The sequence below is a fragment of the Ursus americanus genome, chromosome 28 (assembly GCF_024610735.1).
Source record: "Ursus americanus isolate L20-20 chromosome 28, mUrsAme1.1.p, whole genome shotgun sequence".
In the NCBI taxonomy this organism is placed as follows: Eukaryota; Metazoa; Chordata; class Mammalia; order Carnivora; family Ursidae; genus Ursus; species Ursus americanus.
Window position 1 is genome coordinate 18,126,385 of NC_142154.1, and position 19,334 is coordinate 18,145,718.

At 52.1% G+C, this 19,334-nt stretch overlaps 1 protein-coding gene across 1 annotated transcript in view; it reads left to right on the forward strand.

Moving 5' to 3' along the window:
- The window catches only part of ALDH1A3 (aldehyde dehydrogenase 1 family member A3), a 36,950-nt gene that overhangs the window by 5,048 nt on the left and 12,568 nt on the right, over positions 1–19,334 (forward strand). Inside the window, exons 2-9 of the mRNA XM_045795385.2 lie at positions 724–828; positions 2,838–2,978; positions 7,301–7,430; positions 7,761–7,822; positions 10,502–10,630; positions 12,213–12,326; positions 14,593–14,695; positions 17,058–17,242. Of these exons, the coding sequence (XP_045651341.1) occupies positions 724–828; positions 2,838–2,978; positions 7,301–7,430; positions 7,761–7,822; positions 10,502–10,630; positions 12,213–12,326; positions 14,593–14,695; positions 17,058–17,242 (969 nt within the window). The remainder of the gene's footprint in view (positions 1–723; positions 829–2,837; positions 2,979–7,300; positions 7,431–7,760; positions 7,823–10,501; positions 10,631–12,212; positions 12,327–14,592; positions 14,696–17,057; positions 17,243–19,334) is intronic.

Genomic DNA, 19,334 nt, shown 5'->3' on the forward strand with positions numbered 1-19,334 from the left:
AGAAAGCCAGTTCCTTGGCAGTCTGGCTGAGGGTTTCAACAGGGAGGAGGCAGAAAGGAATGCTGACTGCTGACCTGCCCTTCAAGGGCAGGCGATCCCTTGGCACTTTATATGTATAAACCTATTTAATCTTCCCCCCAAACTTGATGAGGGAGTAGGATTTAACTTATACCCTTTAACTATTCAACTCGACTCTTCCTCCATGAATCCATGTTAATAATTTAAATGGCTCAGTCCCTTAGGTGTCTGCCTTTGGCTCAAGTCATGATCCCAGGGTCCTGGGATCTAGCCCTGTGTGGGGATCTCTGTTCAGCGGGAAGCCTGCTTCTCCCTCTGCCCCTTCCCCCTGTTTGTGCTCTCTCTCTCTCTCTCTCTCTCTCTCGGTCAAATGAATAAATAAAATCTTTTAAATAAATAAAAAGAGACAAGATGTTTAGAAAAATTCTAAATGACTTTAGTTTCATTAGGACGAAAAGTAATTCTCTGAAAAGGTATTAGAAGTCAGGAGACTTGGATTCTAATTCTGAGTATTTTCCTGGTTGGGCATCTGACTCCATCTCCCCTCTAGGTCCCATCTGTAAAAGAGTGGGGGGGGGGGGGTGCAGCGTGGGGGGGGAGGCAGAGGGTGGGGGAGGACAAGACGTTACCTAAGGTCCTCAGCATGTTGGAATGATATGATTTTGATTTAAGCCCTAATGCATTACAACTTCCTTTCCTGGTTAGATATTCATCAACAATGAATGGCATGAATCCAAGAGTGGAAAAAAGTTTGCCACATATAATCCTTCAACTCTAGAAAAAATATGTGAAGTAGAAGAAGGAGATAAGGTGAGTGCTTCCCCCACCCCCACTCTCACCCCCCAAGTAATTAAATTACAGATAACTAGAGGATAAGGAGGCGGTATGGCTTAGCTATAAGACAGACCTGGCCCGTGCTCGGGGTGGGACCTGAGTTAGCTGCTTCTCACACACATGGCCCAGAATGGGATCAATTAGGGACAATCCACTGCAGAGAGTCACTCTCCTTTGATAGATGTTTCCCCATCTATAAGGATGACCTCAGCTATCCTCGTCACGTGGCTAAAGGAAAGGTTTTTATCAATGATTTGAACCTGGAGGCATGAAACCCTCTTTCCAGAAAGCATTTCCGGCTGGTGTGTTTCACCAACTGCAGCATTCTGGCAGGAGACACTTGAAAGAGAAAGGCTTGAAGGGAAAAAGACTTGCTAACCAAGTCATGCAGGGGTAATAACATCACGCAATCACCAGATTTCCTTTCTACCAGAACCTAAAATGATCACGGAAAGCTATAGTCTTTATGACCATATATGTAGTTATGTATATAAAGGACTTCTGGATGTGTCCTTGGTACATTTCAAAGCCGGAAAGTATCTTTTAAATATATGTGCCATTAGAGGAAAGGTTGAAGGTAAAGCTTTTCTAAGAAGGCAAGGGAAATTCAAACCTCTCCTCCACCACTAGAGTAATCATCTGATGTTCTTATACGTGTAGGGGTCACGATGAATGTGGATAGGGGGAAAGACGTGTCGCAAATAGGCTCGACTTGGATCCCACCAGTGAGTTCTGGGACAGGCAGGAAACACAGTGGTTCTACCCGTCCAGACCCTCCCATGCGTAATGCCTCAAGCTAAGCTCTGTTTACAAAGATAATAGCATCAAGGAGCTCATCTTTGTATGACGTGAGGACGTGGGGCAGCCGGGGTGTGGGGGGCATCCTGTGGAGCAGGATTCCCAGTGGGTGATTCCCAGGTGCAGTACCCAGGTATCAAAGAGGAGAGTGAGATCCCTGCCCCAGGCTCTGGGGGACTGCTCTGAGCACCTAGACACAGACGCTGTCCTGTCCCCTGCAGCTGGAGAGGCCCTGGCCTGCACCCCAGAGCCTGGGATAAGGAATTCAAAGTCCTAGTATCTGCTTTACCAAAACTCGCTTGCCTCCAAGCATGCTTTGGAGACACAGACTCTTGGTGGAGTGTCCCTCTTGACTGCATCGGGCAGCCCCTGCCTGTTGTACTCCCCTAGGGAACTGAGGCTCAGAGGGGCCTGGGGGATGAGCCATTGCTCGTCAGCAACCAGAGCCTTGAATTCATTTTCCATCAATAAGAATGGGTGACATTAAATAGCTCTAAAAAGCTCGTACTTCTTTCCTTTTAAGAAGAAGTTTCCATTGTAATTCTTCTATGGGTGCACAGAAAATCTAGTTCCTTGCCCAGGGAATGGTGCAACACTTCTGCCCCCAGGCAGGGGGGTAGGGGGTGGGGTTGGAGGTGAGGCTGAAGAAAGAGAAAAGTTCCAGAACCTCCCTGTCTGTGGACTTTTCCGATGTGGTCAGTTCCGAGATCCCGAGAAGCACTCCTGCCCCATTCTCACTATAGGACCACAGTCCTCAGCTTGAATAAAATGCCAAGACAGACATTTCCCACCTAACTGATGAGCTGTGGGAGTGTGTGTGTGTCCAAACTGAGCGAGCAAGTGGAAAATCTTTTCCTACTCGGGTCACCAAGAAAAATAATTAAGGTCGGTAGTCTTATAAACTATTTTAAAACGCTTTTATAATCAGAAAGAAAGTTCATACTTGGCCATTGTAGAAATCTTGAAAAAGACCCAAGACGTAAAGAAGGAAAAAGTCACTTGAAAGTCCCAAACGGGGGTGTCCAGTGATCTCGAACCTAGGGGCCACCTTCCGACTGACCCCCACCCACCCCCCTTCCTCTGCTGCGTGAGGGACGCGGGTCTCTGCTGTTCGCTGTAGCTGAGGGCTGAGCTCTCCCAAAACGTGACAGAAGGTGACCCACTCTCTCTGGTTTTTGGCCGCTCAGCCCGACGTGGACAAGGCCGTGGAGGCCGCACACGCCGCCTTCCAGAGGGGCTCGCCCTGGCGCCGCCTGGACGCCCTGGGCCGTGGCTGGCTGCTGCATCAGTTGGCTGACCTTGTGGAGAGGGACCGCGCCGTCCTGGCTGTGAGTACACGCTCATGGGCGGGCGAGTGTGGGACCGTCTGGCCCCCGCGGGGCTTGGGGGAGACCCAGGGTGCTGGTTTTGTGTGGCGCTATGTGTGTCAGGACATTTGAGGTAGAGCCAGCTCTCTGGCAGTAGGCATGTGTCCACACGGTCCAGCTCAAAACCCTTTCCATTTTGAAGTCAGACTTTTGCGCCCCTCTCCCCACCCTGCACTTCATGTTCTTGACCAAGCAGTTGCCCGGAGGAAGTTCAGTTGTGTCCATGGTTCCCAGACTCAAGACGGTCACGGGCCACCAGATAAGCCTGGTCCTACCTGTACATTTCTGAAATTAACCTTTTTTTTCTAATATGAAATCTCTTTTACTGATAAGTTGAACGTCATCCTAGGTGACAAGATCTGTGCTGGTATATTTTTTTGAATACTTATTTAAATAGATGCCACTCCTTAACATAGAAAACATTGGTCCCATAGAACCTAAAAATCACCCCTGTTTCACCCCTGAACTGGGTAAGCATGTGCAGAGTGATGGTGAGTGCAGGGTAACCTGGTTATGGGAACCCTCAGGCTATGAAAGACTTCAGTTCAAATCCCAGCTCTGCCACTTACTAGTTGTGTGACGTTGGACAACTTGCTTTACTTCTCTGAGCATGTATTTCTTTATGGGAGATACCAATAATAATGGTATTCAGCGAGAATGATCCATTTAAAATCCTTAGCAGAGTCCCTGGCATGCAGTCAGCACTAAATAGATGATAGTTGTTATTAGGAACAGCAGTCCTCATAATAGTGCGCATGCCCAGCTGCATGACCCCCTGGCCGGTAATTTCTAGGCACCTTAATTCCCCTGCTGCAACATAGGCGTGTGAATTCGGCCCGCACCACGAGGTTGGGTCGCTCCCATCAGACTAGGCTGCAAAGACACAGACAGGCTGTAAATGCATTATTTACAGGGATCCCAAGACCTTCCTCCGGTCTTACAGTGAGCAAGCAGAGGAAATCTCAGGGCCGCCTCCTGCCTTGAGGTCCTTCCCAACCTACACACGCTGCCCTCCCACGGCTCTCAGACTCCTGTTTAGAAGTTGCTCCAAACCTCGAGGCCCAGTTGGTGGGGGAGTAAATCTCCTTTTCAGCCTCCTATTTGAACAAATGGTTCTTTCCTCTCTTGCTTGGATGTCTGGGCCGAGCAGTAGAGTAACTCCTTCGTGGACACTGCGTCATCCAGGACGCCAAAATCGTTTTTGTGCCCAACTGTGTGTTTTGGGGCTAGAGACTGGGGGATCTCTGTATCTGGGCTGCCGCTCTTCGCTGCGTGGCCCCAAGGGTGCGTCTGCACAGAGCTCAACTCTCCTTCCTTCCCACCCCGCCAGCCGGGCCTGGCGTGCTTGCCCCCAGTCCGGGTGAGGGTGTCTCCCTCTCAGGGTCAACGTTTCTGTCCGTGGAGTCTCTGGTTTCTTCCTGCAACGAAAGCCAGCCTCAACTCTCAAGCTGCCAGACTGGCTTTTTCAAAAACATTTCTGTTTTCACCCAGCATGAGCTCATCAGTCTGCAATGTCCGTGGGGACTCAGAGCAGGCGGGAGAGGATGTGCCCTGGGCACCCCTCCCCACCCTGTCCTCAAGTGTCAGTATCAGCTGCGGGAGCAGTGGCTACGTAGCCACCCCTGCCTTCAGCCCGCCCCACGGTCCTGGCAGGACTGTGCTGCGATCGTAGCGGGAGCGAGTTGCTTCTTGCCGTCGGGACCTTGCTGCCCACGAGAAATAAGATCCAGCTCTTTGCCGCATCATGAAAGGAACAAGAGAATGACTGGCCAATATGGCTTTTCAAACCAGGACCACATCATAGGAAAGCACCGTCACCCTCCACCTCGATATGGTTTTCCTGCATTTTCATGCAGCAAAGTGCTTCTTCCTATCACGTTCTCTTGCCGACTCAGTGGTTTTGACAGAGCTACGTATTTACTTCTGTGTTCGATGTTTAGGAACAGATGTGGGGGATCCGGCAGCCCCAGCTTTCTCCTCCTTCCTGAGGCACCTGGGGGCCAGACTCTGGCTCTGTGGGTGCTCTTTCTGGAAGGTCCCAAATTGGGGCCCTCCCTGTTTACTCTCTTTTCAACCCCAGCCCCGTTTCTGGGCCTCCTCATTTTAAGCTTTTGGCACACTGACCGAGTCTCGGGGCAGGTTCCCTAGGCCCTTTTCTTCACTCTTTCCTATCTGAAGGTTACAGTGCATTAATTTTTCAGAAGGCATATTTTTTCTCGTAAAATGTCAAGGGAAGTAAACTCGGGAGCAGCTGTGGTTTACTCACGGTCCAGCCCCAATAACTGTTTAAAAGTCCCAGTCAGTAGCTAACACTTGATTTCTCAGGTCCAGCCCTATCCACTCATTTGTGAATCTTTTTTTGTTTAAAAAGAATTTCCTGTCTAAATCTATTATGACCCCAGTTTTTCTTGGACACTTCCCATAGAACCAACCTAGCAAATTCTTGCTGTCACTCTGGGAAGCAAACTTGCCCAAGTTAATAATGAAAGACAGCCAATGCTTGCTGAATACTCACCTTGGACCAGGCTTATTGCAGGCACATTTATTATCCCATTTCAGAGATGAGGACACTGAGGCCCAGAGAGGTTAAGTAACTGAAGGCTATCCAACCAGAGGAAGTAAGAAAAGGGCCAAGAATAAACTCCTGGTCCCACTGACAGGTCTCCAGATGTTGTCTGGAGTCGCCCGGTCTTGGACCTTTCGGCAACGGTTGGGTTTCCCGTGGAAAAAGAAAAGTTTCAGCTTGGAATGTCACTCGGTAGGAGCCAAAGTGCAGTGCACTGGATGTGACCTTGGTCTGACTTGGTCCCGGAGCAGCATCCTCCAGGGGTGGGATCCATCCCAGACCCAGACCAGCCCTGTCGTCTTCATCAACTCACACTCCAGTCTCCTCGGTGTCCCCAAATAAGGATTGCCGAAAAGGAAGACGAGCATAGTCATGACGGCTATTAATGTCATCATGAAACAGTTCGCTTGGCACTTCCTATGGGCAGGCCCAATCCTAGCCCTCACCCCAGCCCCATGAGGCAAGTGCCACTACTATTATTGTGATTATCATTATTATTATTCTCATTTTACAGATGAGGAAATTGAGCCAGAGGGGGATCTGGGGGCTTGCCGCTCAGTGAGAGAAGCAGTCACTCCTTTTGAGGAGCTGGGCTCCCCCTGAAGCAAAGTTCTGAGAGGGTCGCCCCGAGGACCCTGCGTGGCCATTCGACAGTCTTCCCTGACGCAGATGTCCTGTGGCAACAGCCTAAGGCGTGGCCACTGCGCTGGCTGGAAGCTGGATGCCCCGAGTCCAGTGCCCCACTGAATGACCTTAGGTGTCACCCGGCTCTGTTAGCCTTGGTGTGGGCACCTTGAAGTGACAGCTGAGGTGTCAAGGTCAGAGATGAGGCCGATGCAGGTGCACGTGGAAGGGCCTGTCTTGCCCAGTGAATCACCCTCTCACCACATGGACTCTAAAATGAGAATCCAGCCCCAGGCTATGTGCCGGGTGGTCACTTCCTGCCCAGATGGATGGCAGGCGGTCTCAGCGCCGGGCTCTACTGGGGCCGCTTGTCTGAGGGACAAAGGGGTCCTCTTAAACCCCGGGCTGGAAATAGAAAAGAATCCCTGCCATTGAGTGGCTGCCCACTCGCCCTGGGTAATCACCTCCCTCACCACCAAGGGCGAGCCTGCTCCCTTCCGACCGTGCATCCGGCTGGGGCAGCCTGGCTGGGGAGGACGGTGCCTTTTGTGCGACAAGACTTGGAGCTCTACCCTTCGGGGCCCCGTCGCTCTTTCCACAGCCACGCTGGTCAGCCCAGCCAGGAAGGAAGAACCCGCATCCCCCCCCTTTTGGTGGAGGTCGCAAGCCCTCTCTCCAGCCTTCCCGAAGGCAGCTAACCTCCCAAGAGCTTCCCTGGGAGGGCACAAGCCCGTGTGGCCGGGTCACCCAGCTGTGCTCCAGACAGAAGACCAAATGCCACCGTGTCTTCCTTCCCAGGGAGGCTCCAGATCAGACTTCCATCTGCTGTCCTTCACGGGGACACCCGCCCATGCCCTGGCCAAGCCCCCCCACCCGCGCCCCCGACTAAGCTGTTTTGAAAGCAGAGTAATCCTTGACAGTCTGAGACGGGTCTGACAGGAGACACAGTGGCTTGCTTTCTGCCATGTTTCTCACGGAACATGGCACACGCCGTGTCCTAGGACCGTGCTTTCTCCCCCCACCCCCTGGCTTTCACCCCCTGATGGCGAAGCAGGAAACTGCGTCTGACACAGATGTTGTCTTTTTTCTGCAGACCCTGGAAACGATGGACACGGGGAAGCCGTTCCTTCACGCCTTTTTCATCGACCTGGAGGGCTGTATTAAAACCCTCAGATACTTTGCAGGGTGGGCTGACAAAATACAGGGCAGGACCATCCCCACAGGTGAGCCAACGCTGGACTCCCAGCCTCATTGGGGGACTTTCGGGGGCTCTGTCTTCTCATTGGTCCAGGTAGCCTCTCCAGAGCATCCCTGCCCCCCCACATGTCCCCCCCCCCCGGGCCCCCTTCCTGTTGCAAAAGAAAGTGGCCCTGTGCTCATTTCTCCTAAGGAATTGTACTTATTACATTGAGCTAAAGATCCCTTGTTTGTGGACTAGACAAGACTTGGAGCTGACACCTTTGTGCGCTTCTGGCTTTCTTTCTTGTCTTTTTGTGACGTAAAATCTTCGACTGAGGTTAATTCCAGTGTTCTCCACATAACCTCTCTTCCAGATGACAACGTTGTGTGCTTTACCAGGCATGAGCCCATAGGTGTGTGTGGGGCCATCACTCCTGTAAGTATGGTGACTTTTCTAGATAGATCCTTGCACATCCTGCCCTACTCCCGTGTGGCCTCTGGAACCAGTTTCTGGTGTCTTCTGATTCGATCACACTGGCATTAACTGAACATTTGCTTTGTGGCATGGGGCTGGGCGCTCGAGAGTTACCAGGATGGGTTAGATCCCATGCCTGCCCTCAGGGGTCTGACTCCTGAAGCACAACAGAAGGCACCGTGGACCCCAGCCAGAGGGCTCAGGAATGCCCAGTTTCTCTAGGGCAGCGGTCTTTTAAGAGGGCCTTGAAGGATGAGAATGAGTCGTTCAATAGGAAAATAGGTCTTCTAAGCAGTAGGAATGGCCCCAGTGAGGACGTTGAGGTGCCTGGGTTACTTGGAGGCGGGGGGATAGCAGGAAAGCTGGTGAGGCCACACTTAAGATAGGGACAAAGTGAGGAAGAGGAGGAGCTCATGTCCGGTGGTCCAGGCCGGGCACCCAGTGGGCCATGGCTGCCGAGGGCCTGGGACTTTAATCACTGGGCAGTGGGGAGCCCGGCAAGTGCCAGGGAATGCGGTGATGCTGCCTGTCTGTTGGAGAAAGCCTCGGGCCACTGGAACACCTGGGCGGGAGGCTGGGCAGACAGGCGGCAACATGGAGAGAGGATTGAAATTGTGCTCTGTGGAGACAAGGAAGATGTGTCCCTCCACCAACAGTGGAGAGCCCGCCGTGTGCCAGGCACGGCGCCAGGGTGCCAGGTACTGAAGACATGAAGGAAAAGGGCCCAGCCTTTGCCCCTGAGGAATTTGCAGGTCAGTTAAAAGGCCGAGGAAGGAAGCCCCGCCAAGAAAAATGATTAAGACAGGAACTGTTTGAAGACCAAGCAGAAGCATGGGTTTGAAAGCTCCTGAGGAGGTCGAGTTGGTGGAGTTTAGTGTCTAGTCAGAGGTTGGGGGTGAGTCCTGGCCAGAACTGGGTGGATGGTGTTGCTGGGTGATTTGAGGAAGACTGGGGGAGAAGTGGGTTAGGGTGGAGTGCCGTGACAGATGGAGGTCATGCTGGGAAGATGTCGTAGAGGGGCAGTGGAAGAGCCAAGCAAAGGGTCCCATCAGTCATTTGCATATTTGGGTCAAGGGCTCGAGAGAGGTGAGGGCTGGAGCTACCCACGTGCAGTGGTCAGGACAGAGGTGTTTCTGCCCATCGAGTTGAGAGGGGGTCATCCAGAGAGGGATGCAGAGTGAGAAAAGAAGAGGGCCAGGGGCCAAATCCTGTAGACTCTTAGGGGATCCCACTGAGAAGTCTGAGCAGTTAGGGTCCGGGGCATTCCAGAAATGGAATACATTTCCAGAAAAAGACTGTGGTCAATAGGGTCCTCTCCTTCGTAGAAATTCAAAAAGACAGAAGCACAGCTGTTAGATTTGCTCACCAACAGCGGTGTCTGGAGTTTGGGGTACAGTGGAAGCCTCATTGCTGGGACTTACAAAAAGGGACCTAAGCATGTGGGCACAGCTCTTCTCAGAAGCTTCGAGGGGAGAGAGGGAACTGCTGGAAGTGGCAAAAGCTAAGGGAAGGTATGGATTTGCTTGTCGGACAGGAGAGACGATGGCATTTGTGTGCTATGGAGTGGGGGTCCAGGAAGAAGAGGGAACCCCAGGCATTAGTGGGGGGTACCCCAAAACAATGCCTGCCATCATTTAACAGAGCATATTGGCCCTTGGGAACTGGGATCTTCTGTTTGTTGCCTAGTGGTAGGAATTCCAGACAAAGCTGGGAGAGAAATTATAGTGGCCAGACCACGAGTTCGCCACCTTCAGCTGGTCCCATGCGTGTAGCTTTGCAGGGAGCTCTTCTGTCTGGCATCCTTTGAACATAAGGAGCCAAAGGGATTCCTTTGGGATGGGGGTGGTTGAGGGACAGCTAGAATCAAGCTACCTGCTCTCTTGGAGATGCTTGGTTTCATTTTGCCTCATCAAAGATGATACTCAGAGGGGGAGGGTAGGAGAGGACACAAGTCTGGCTGTGAATCCTGGCCTTTATCTCCTAGCTTGTGACCTTGGGCAAGTAACCTCTCCCTTCTGTGCCTCATCTGTAAATGGGGGTAATAAGAGGACTATCTCATATAGGTTGGTAGGGATCAAATGAGTTAAGTTTTTGTGAAGTGGCTGGAACAGCACCTGGAACAGAGCGAATGCACAGTGGCTGTTACCTCTTGTTAGGCTTCTTGTTACAGTGATTTCAGTATCCTTGCCTCAGAAGTTGAAAGATGACAAGAAACACTTTCCCAACATGAATTTCACCAAACAGCAATCCAGTGGGAGTTTAGTTATGTATTCTGTAAGAAGAGAAAAAGATCCTGAGACATCTGAGTTTCGGAGAGGCGGGCCTCATTCCTGCAGTATTTTTCAGATCATTTAACAGGCTGATGGCATTATAAACCTCCAGGAGGAGAAGGTAGTGCACCTGCAGCAGAATCCTCTTTGCAAAGACTACTTACTCAGATCTCCCAGAATGTCCCAGAATGTAGCTCAGGAAGCATGGGGCAGGAAGGCAGGTCTGATCTGTGCTCACTTCTGTATTACCTCTGACGTCCCCAGTCTGGACCATGCAAAGCAAATAACCTCCATGGAGACGTCGCTGGGCCTCCGGGACAGGGCGGCGGGGTGGATCCGGGCCCCAAGCTCCTCTGTGCTCTGTCCCTAGTGGAATTTCCCTCTGCTGATGCTGGTGTGGAAGCTGGCGCCTGCTCTCTGCTGTGGGAACACCGTCGTCGTGAAGCCAGCGGAGCAGACGCCCCTCACTGCCCTTTATCTGGGCTCTCTGATCAAAGAGGTAAGGCACCTGAGAAAGAAAGAAAACATTATGTGCTGTTGATAACATTCCCACTCCTAGGAACCAGGCCGCCGTCACCAGATGAAGCTGCCCCGTCGAGCCAAGCGGTGCGTGACAGTGCCCGCCCGCTCACGACCGAGTGGGAAGGGAATGGCTCCCTGTGTTTCACTTGGCAGCCGTGCTCTCTTTCTCCTGCTTGTGGTCACTGAGCTAGAAGAAACTCCATTCCTCCCACTGATCCAATGAGAATACTTAACTCTTATTATGGGTTCAAGCCTATGGTTTAGGAGCAAATGTTTTGTCTAGAGAATTTGCAAGAGGGTCACTTGAGAGGGAGCCAAGTATTTGGAGGTTCGTCGGGCCTTGCATTTGTGGTGTAGGAAATGGCCCGTTGTTCTCTTGGAGGGGACATCTTGCCAGCAGTACCCGCCCGAGGGGCTGCCGCAAGCCGGGCTCACTCATCCGAGCCTCCTCGCCAGTGCTCCACGCTCGGGCCATTGTCCTGTCCCATCCCGCAGCCACTGTGCTGGGAAACCAGCGGCCCAAAGAAATACCTCCTTCCAGACACACCTGGCAATATGCTTCAGCCCTGCCGAGCCCAGCTTGTGTGTTGCAAAGAGGTTAAAAAAGAAACAGGAAGGAAAGAGGGATGGGAGGAAAGATCCATTCATTTGACTTCTCAGCTGGGTTAATACGATCGGGAAGCAGGACCTTTACTGCTTAGAAGTAAGTCTGCAGCCTCCAGGAATTGGCCTGTTTCCCACTTTCCTTTGGGGATGTAGGATATGATTACATTATATTAATGAGACTGACAGATTCTAAAATCACAAGCGTGAACACACAGCAACTAGGAAACTAAAGACTCTTGAACACCATGTCCTAAAATCTTGCCTTTTCTAAATTGTGTTTTAATAGCATGAGATGGTAAGTTAACTAATTGTTCATTGAATTGCATCCCTCCACCTCATTCATTTGTGGGGTTCTTGGTGAATAAAGAGTCCTCATAGGTGCAAAGCAGGAGGTGTGAATGTGAAAGAAGTGATTGTCCCCAACCTTCTGGATATGCCAGCTCTGGGTGTGGCCCAGGTTCAACAAGCAGGAGCTTTGAGGGAGTGATACCGCGTTGCCATTTGGAACATTGATGGGACAGGTTTAAAAAAATGGGCTGAAGCTCAGGGAGAGGGTATTTTGCAGGGGTCTCTGAGCCTTGGAGGGTGTAACCAAGGTATCTCTCTTCTCCCTGAGAGTACATACGTGTGGACAGATCCACCCCCCACACACACGCACGCGCGCACACACACGCATAGAAGGGAGCTCAGCTGTGGAGGCTTCCCGCCATTTTGCTCAGAGGCCCTTTTGGGTTATGAGGTGCTGCCTGGAAGGAACGGCATATGAACACCTCACCCTGGCCCAGCCCGCACACTGGCCACCTGGGTCTGGGTTCTAGGGTGGCTATATGACGCTGGCCCTGGCTTCCCAGTGAGGGGGACACCTACAGCCCCGGCTCTCTCGGCCTGAGCGCGGTCTGTGATAGACACTGATCCATTCTTCTCCTCTGAACGCCACCTCAATTTCCATCCAGGTCGGATTCCCTCCAGGAGTGGTCAACATCGTGCCAGGGTTTGGGCCCACGGTGGGAGCAGCAATTTCTTCTCACCCTCAGATCAGCAAGATCGCCTTTACGGGGTCCACAGAGGTAACCGTCCTCACCGGCTGTCAGCCAACATGGCAGCCGCTGTGTGATCTGAGACGTGGGAACTTTTCCTTTGAGCCGCTAAACTATGATTTATTTACACTTAAGTATGACCACGTTTCAGTGCATAGCGATCAGGAAAAAAAAAAAAAGCAAATAAATAAAGTCACTGGTCCAGTTTCCAAACTAAATAAATATCTAATAGAACTCAGAAGCCTTAGAAGAAAAGATTGGTAGATAAGATAAAATAAAAATGTGAAACATCCATAGGACAAACAGCGTCATAATCCAAGTTAAAGGATAGATAGCAAGCTGGGAAAAGAGCAGTCATAATTTCTGCAGCTCTCCAAGGCTTAAAATTCATTATATCCCTAAAAATCAATGAAAGAAAATCACACACACACACATACTGAATGGTGGGATAGTGGGTAACTCAGAGAAGAGAACCACCAAATGTCCAATGAGCTTGAGCTAGCTCATTGGTCATCAGGGAAAAATGCAAATTCAAATGAAAGTCGGAGTCTTCTTGTGTCCGTCAGATTGGTAAAAATTGGAATCTGGTCTAATTGAGACTGTGGGAGACCAACGGTCCCAAGACCAAAGGCCATGATGTAGTATGGATCCCAAATTTGAAAGTGTCCAACTTCTGATTCAGAAATTCCATTTCAAAGCCACGAGTCAGAGAGAGGTTCTCACAAGCCCTCAAGGACATGTCTTCCAGTACACTGTATCCATTCTGTACGAGATGTTACAGCCATTAAAATATGAAAGCGTCTGCCGTCTGTGGTTGAGGCACCAAAAAAAAGTAAGCTGTGGGAAAGTAGCTACAGAATGATCCCACGAGGAAAGTGTGTGTGGAGAGAAATAGAAACGGTCCGTAAGGATACCCAAGGAATTCTTCCCATGGCCACCTCTGTGCAGGTCCTGGGGCACAGGGGGGAAGGGAGATGAAAACTTTCCCCCTTTGCCCTGACACGCATTTGTGTGTGGAATTATCTCTAATACTCTTCTGTGCTTGAGAAAGAAAGGAATAAATGCTTCCCAAGCAGCAGGTTTCCCCATCTCCCCACAAATTTAGTCCAACCAGGAGCCCGAGCTGTCTTCACCCCAACAGCAGACTCATCCCTTCTCCTGCCCCTGCCTAGCTTCTCTGCAGAGACGTCTGCCTGAACCCTCTTCTCTAGGCGTCCGTAGGGCTGCCCATGGGTCCAGTGGGGTGGTGCTCTCAATGGGAACCCAACCTCGGGGACAAGAAAGTGGCCTCTGTGGTCCCAGGGGTTGCTCAACGGGCAGGCATGTCTGGAAGGGGGGGGTGCCTTCCCAGCCTTGGTCCCCCTGCTGTGCCCAGCTCTGAGAGCAGTGCACCTGAGCCCCACAAGGAATCGTCCGCCCGTGGCAGACTGGTGTTGCTTCTGTTGTTCTCTGGGGACAGTCCATTGTCACTGTAGAACTATTCCAAACATCATTCAGTCCATCACCCGGGAGCTGGCCAATTTTTTAAATGCACTCACACCTTAGCTTTGGGGAAACAGCCTCAGCCCGAGAAGAGCCCAGCTCTGCCCCTTGCTAGCTGTCTGGCTCTAAGCGTCTATGGGCACTTTGGTCGGAGAGTCTCCCCGGCTCTGAGTCTGTGGGGCTCACTGTGTGATGGGGCAGGCCTCGCCTCTGGCAGTGCGTGGAATGATAGGAGAGCCCCTCCAGGTACGTGAGGGGTCCTTTTCCTGCACAGCTACCAATTCTCTCGCTTCCCCCTGGAGAAGCCGCAGTCTTGAGTCTGCTGCCAGAGAATTGGCTCCTTCTCCTCCTGAAGGGAAGCTTCCCTATCACCATAATTTTGGAGGTTCCCTCAGATTATACCAGAGAGCCACGCGGAACCACGTCCCCCACTAGCGAGCGCTAGAACAGCTGCCCCTGGGCCCCCTCGAGCCCTTTACCAGACTAGCTGGACCGGCCTGCTGCCAGGAGGGACAGGCACCAGGACAAGGGAGTAGCTGGCTCTGGCACCAGCCAGCTGTGTGACTGGGGGCGAATTGCTGGGCCTTCCAAAGGCTCCCACTCCGCCCCTGTAAGTGGAGCAGTCGGACCAAGGATTCCAGTGATGTCAAGGTCTGATCCATGAGGAGACAGAGAGAGGCCGGGGCGTGGGGAGCAGCCTTAGAGGCCTAAGGCAACTGGACAGAGAGGCAGGGGAGCCCTAGGCTTGTCCAGAACGTTCAGGCCAGGTCTGGCCGCATCTGAGGTTTCCTTTGGTCTGTTTTTTATCCCAAAGGTTGGAAAGTTGGTTAAAGAAGCCGCCTCTCGGAGCAATCTGAAGAGGGTGACGCTGGAGCTGGGGGGGAAGAACCCCTGTATCGTGTGCGCTGACGCGGACCGTGAGTCTTTCCCCTTCTGGGCGTTGCTGGGGCTGAGACGGTCCATAAGCCTCTCCTGGCTTCCTCGCCCAAACTCAGAACCAACTGAGAGAGAGACACACACATATACACAAAATGGCGGTGTTTGTCCACCTTGGGTTGTCCTGCCATAAGCAGACAAATAAAAATCAAAACACCAGCTCTATTGCTCACGGCAAGCTGCCTCGGAGAAAAACGTGTCCTGTGGGGGCCTGTTTCTGCCCTTCATGATTAAGTGTGCATTCCCCGTCCCTGCAGAGCTGGGGCCATGAGGAGCAGATCCAGGTTCTTCTCCAGAGCCTCCCGTGCCGGGAGCCGGCCAGGAGAGGAAGGAGCAGGGCAGGTGCTCCCCACTCACAGGCATTGATCATCCCCCCACCCCAGTCAGTATTTCCTATGGTGCTTTTCTCCTCTCCGAAACTTGAGATGTTTCTTCCTTCTTTGTCTCAGGCCTGACAAATGAGAGGACAGGGGCAGCGGACCCTTAAATGTATCTCCCTAGTCTGGGTCCTGCCTCTCTCTCAACCACCTCCTCCTGGGCAAGCAACCCTGCCCAGCAGTTTGAGGGCAGCTTTGTGTCTTGCTAGAGCTTCATGACACAATGGAAACTATATGCTGCTCTTGGCTGCCATGTCCAGAAGAAGGGAGAAGGGGCCACATTGGGCATTCATTCACCTGCTGACAGGGTCAGCCGTCAGAAGGCATGACTTCTGAGGTACCCTGAAGCACCTTCTAGAGCAGCCCCCTCACCTGCCCCCTGGTGCCAGAAATTCCTTTCATGGAGAACAAAGCTTTCCATTCCACACTGCAAACATCCCTGAGAAAAATGACCCTAGCACAATTTCTTGCTAAGGCGTAAAGGACTGATACCACTTCCTCTCCTTGAAGCTGGCTTTCCATGGGAGAGTGAGTGGCCGGGGGAGGAAGCAAGCTTCAGGGAAGGAGAAGGAAGCTGGGCGTAAAGACAGACTGCTCTTTTTTTTGCCTGAGCTGCTGCTCCCGTGTAGAAGCATCGTTGGTGTTGCTACTGGTTTCTGGAATCACATGGAGCAGTTCTGAGTGCTGCTACATTTGGGGTCCCAAACTCCAGTCCTAAAGAGCCAGGACCCCTGTTTTGCATTCTTGTGCCACCATCTCTGGGGGCCCGGTCTCCACCTCAGCTCATCCTCTCTCCCCACCAGTGAAGAACACTGCAGCTAAGACACAAAACTCCTGTTCAGGGGTTGGTTTTATAAGGCTCATAAACACCCCGCGGAGCCGTCATCCGGGCAGCACCAGTCCACAAATTCCAATCCTGACATAACTGGCATCCACGCATGATGTCAATGATAACATGCCCCCATCCCCCCACCCCCCACGGCAGCCACCACCCCTGGCTCCCATCAGGGCGCAGGAAACGAATTAGTTCTTTTGGAGAAGGGGCAGTTTTAAGTTGGTGCAGAGAAGGGGGCGGTGCGGGTCGGTGCGAATCCTTATGACGCTTTATCTGCCGCTAACAGGGACTTTCTATGGAAGACCCTGCTCGAAAGCAATGTCTCGGTTTCCAGAGCGGAGGGCAGCATTCCTCGGAGCTGCTCAAGAGCGGTGCTGGGTGTCTGGATCCCCTGCCCCGACTCCCCAGGGGCCATGCTTTTACTCCGTGCTAAGGAAAGCTGCATTTTTGAAGCAGCAGTGTGCCTGTTGGAAGGGGGGTGGGGGTGCAGAAAAGCTAGCTCGCCGTGGAGCACTAGAAATGACACGGTGAGCTGTAAGCGATACCCCACTGAGCATTCTTCTTCGTGAAGCACGGCCCCGGAGGTTTTCCTTACTAAGCACCCTTCTAGTTTGAACTCGATGCCCGCTCTCTAGCTCAGATCCAGACCTCCTCAGGCGGAATCAGTGCTTGTTTTTTAACCGGTGTACGTCCCACATGGAATTAATGTTACTTAATAAGACTTAATAAAGCAAGAGAAGCTGATTTAATAGGACTTGATAGTGAAGGAAACTAGAGGTGGAAATAGCTCTTACCAATTGGTCTCATCGATACCTACAGAAGGTTAGTCTATAGAAGGGGGTCCTCCAGAAGGGGGAGGCGAGGGGTCCAGGAGCAGGTGAACCGGGGAATGTAACAACTCTCTGCACTCCTTAGCAGAGTAAAAAAGTCCTGCAGTCGGGGGACTGGCTTCACCCCACACTCGTTTTGCCCATCCTCTCTGTTGGAAATGCCGGGAATAAAATTAATTTCTGAAACGCGGCCATTCCGGGGCCTGTTTTCTGGTGCAGGCAATTAGCGTTGCAGCTGTCACCAGTCCTGCCCTAACGACTTAATCGCTTCCTCTCGCTCCTGCCGCCCCCCTCCCTCCAGTGGACTTGGCAGTGGAGTGCGCCCATCAGGGAGTGTTCTTCAACCAAGGTCAGTGCTGCACGGCCGCCTCCCGGGTGTTCGTGGAGGAGCAGATCTACACCGAGTTTGTCAGGCGGAGCGTGGAGTACGCCAAGAAGCGTCCGGTCGGAGACCCCTTCGACGTCAGAACAGAGCAGGGGCCGCAGGTAACCTACTGATGTGTCAGCACCCGCAGTGTGTATGGGGGACTGAACCAGGCAGCCCCTCTGGCCCTGGCCCCTTACAGCTCTGGTGCTTTTCGATCGATTCAGGGTCCCTTTCAAAGCAGAAGGGAGGCTGCCTAGCCTTGCCGCTCGCTTGTGTTTAGACACCATCAACAGTACGGTCCCATCGGGTTTCTGTGGGGTTATAAAGTGGGAGTGGACACACACAGGTTTTGCTCTTTGCGGCTGATAATGCCAAGTTCAGGGCTTCGGCAGGAGGGAGGGTTCCCCGTTCATAAGGCCCTATGCCTGCACCCTCCAGCCAAGAGGACCATCCAGTCTCTGAGCACCGGGATCCCCAGAAGAGAGACTCAGGCAGAGGCTGTCTTACCTGGCCGGTCTCCTTGCAGAAGAGAGACTGTAACCGTGCCTGAAAGGCAGCAAAGTACTGGCAGAAGCTAAGTACCTAGAGCCCACAGTCTCAGCCTCTGGGCCCGCCCTCGAGCTCACGTGCACTATAGGACAAGGTGACGGTCAGAAACCAAAGAATCCCAGTGGAGAAGGAGTGGAGAGGGCTCAGGGAACGGGGCTGCATCTCTGGGCAGGAGGAACGCGTCTCCGGAGGCCTGGTTTTCGAAACTAACGACGGGATGAAAACGATCATAACCGTGAGGTTTAATAACCTCTTTAAGAGGGCACATCCTGTATCACTTTCTTACTAATTATGCAGTGCAGCAGATGGATAAATATTTAAAGGAGGGCAGCCTGACCATCCCATGCATTATTGAAATGGAGCTCGACAGCAACCCACTTTTCTTGGAGCCAAAGTCCTGCCCTAGCCACGAAGTTGCAAATCACGTGTCCAGACTCACCTACTTGCGTCTATCCCGGGAGCTCGCTGCTTCCCCACTGTATTGGCACCACATGTTTACATGGGAAACCACACAAGTTTGGCTCTGTGACTTTGTGAAAGTCCCAAGCTCCTGCCAAACCTCACTTTCCTCATCTGGAAAATGGGAGTAATGGATGGCTATTATGAATATTTCAAGGCACCTAATAAGTCTTTACTTTTCAGAGGTGGGGGTGGGGTGGGGAGCATTCAATGACAGGCTCCCTGATCTAGGTGGCAAAAAATGTCTGTGCATGACTTCAGGCCATGTCGGTCAGGTGTTGCTTGACCATCCCTTGGGGATGCCCTGGCTGGGAAAGGGGGAGGACCACGTGGAAAAGGTGCTTTTCTGGCCACCGTGCCCATCCTTGCCTTGCCCCAGCCCGCATGCACTGTGGCTCCAATGCCACGTGACCCTGGTGGAGAGAAGCGTCCCAGCTTGTGGCCAAGACTCCCCACCCTGCCAGACCTCAACTCCAAACCCAGTGGCCAGTGACACGAAGTTGTTTAGTGGCCTTGGTTGGATTTCAGGTCTGCATGCAAACATGGCCACAAGCCATTATCAAATCCACCGTGATTGTAAAGCTAATCCAGACTCCGTGGGAAATATGCGAGCTGATCCCATACTAAGGAAAACCTTTCACCCCATCATTATTCATAAGTCTCTTTCCAAGGCTCCAGGCTTGACTTTTGAAGCCAGATACAGAAATCTCTTCCAAGAGAGCAGATCCAAGCAGAATGGGTGTTGATTTCATCGGTGCTTTTGATGCTGCTGCTAAAAGTCCTTTTGAAAGCTCACTTAAGCCGCCCAACCTCAGCATATTATTTTAGGACGCTGTTGGATTTTTTTCTCCCAAAGTGCTTTTTCATCTACGGTAATAAGATTTTTACTCAGAGAGGATTTACAGCTGTCTAAATAGTCCTGTCTGTCTCCTGCCTGTAAAACAGCTAGCTGACCTAGATCGGTGTCCACTGCAGGCAGTCGCCAGCCGAATGCTCCAGAATCTTTCAGGTTTATTTGGCAACTGAGCAACGAGGCGCATAAACATTGCGCAAGCCACCTGGTGGGGGCAGGATCTGGTGCCCTCTCCAGCAGAGCCAGGTACAGCTTCTGACCTGTCCTTTGGGGTCCGTCTAACTCTGTCCCTGGTGTTGTGCCCTGCTGCATCCTTCACTTCTGGAAGGTTCTCCCTCCGGCACTGGAAG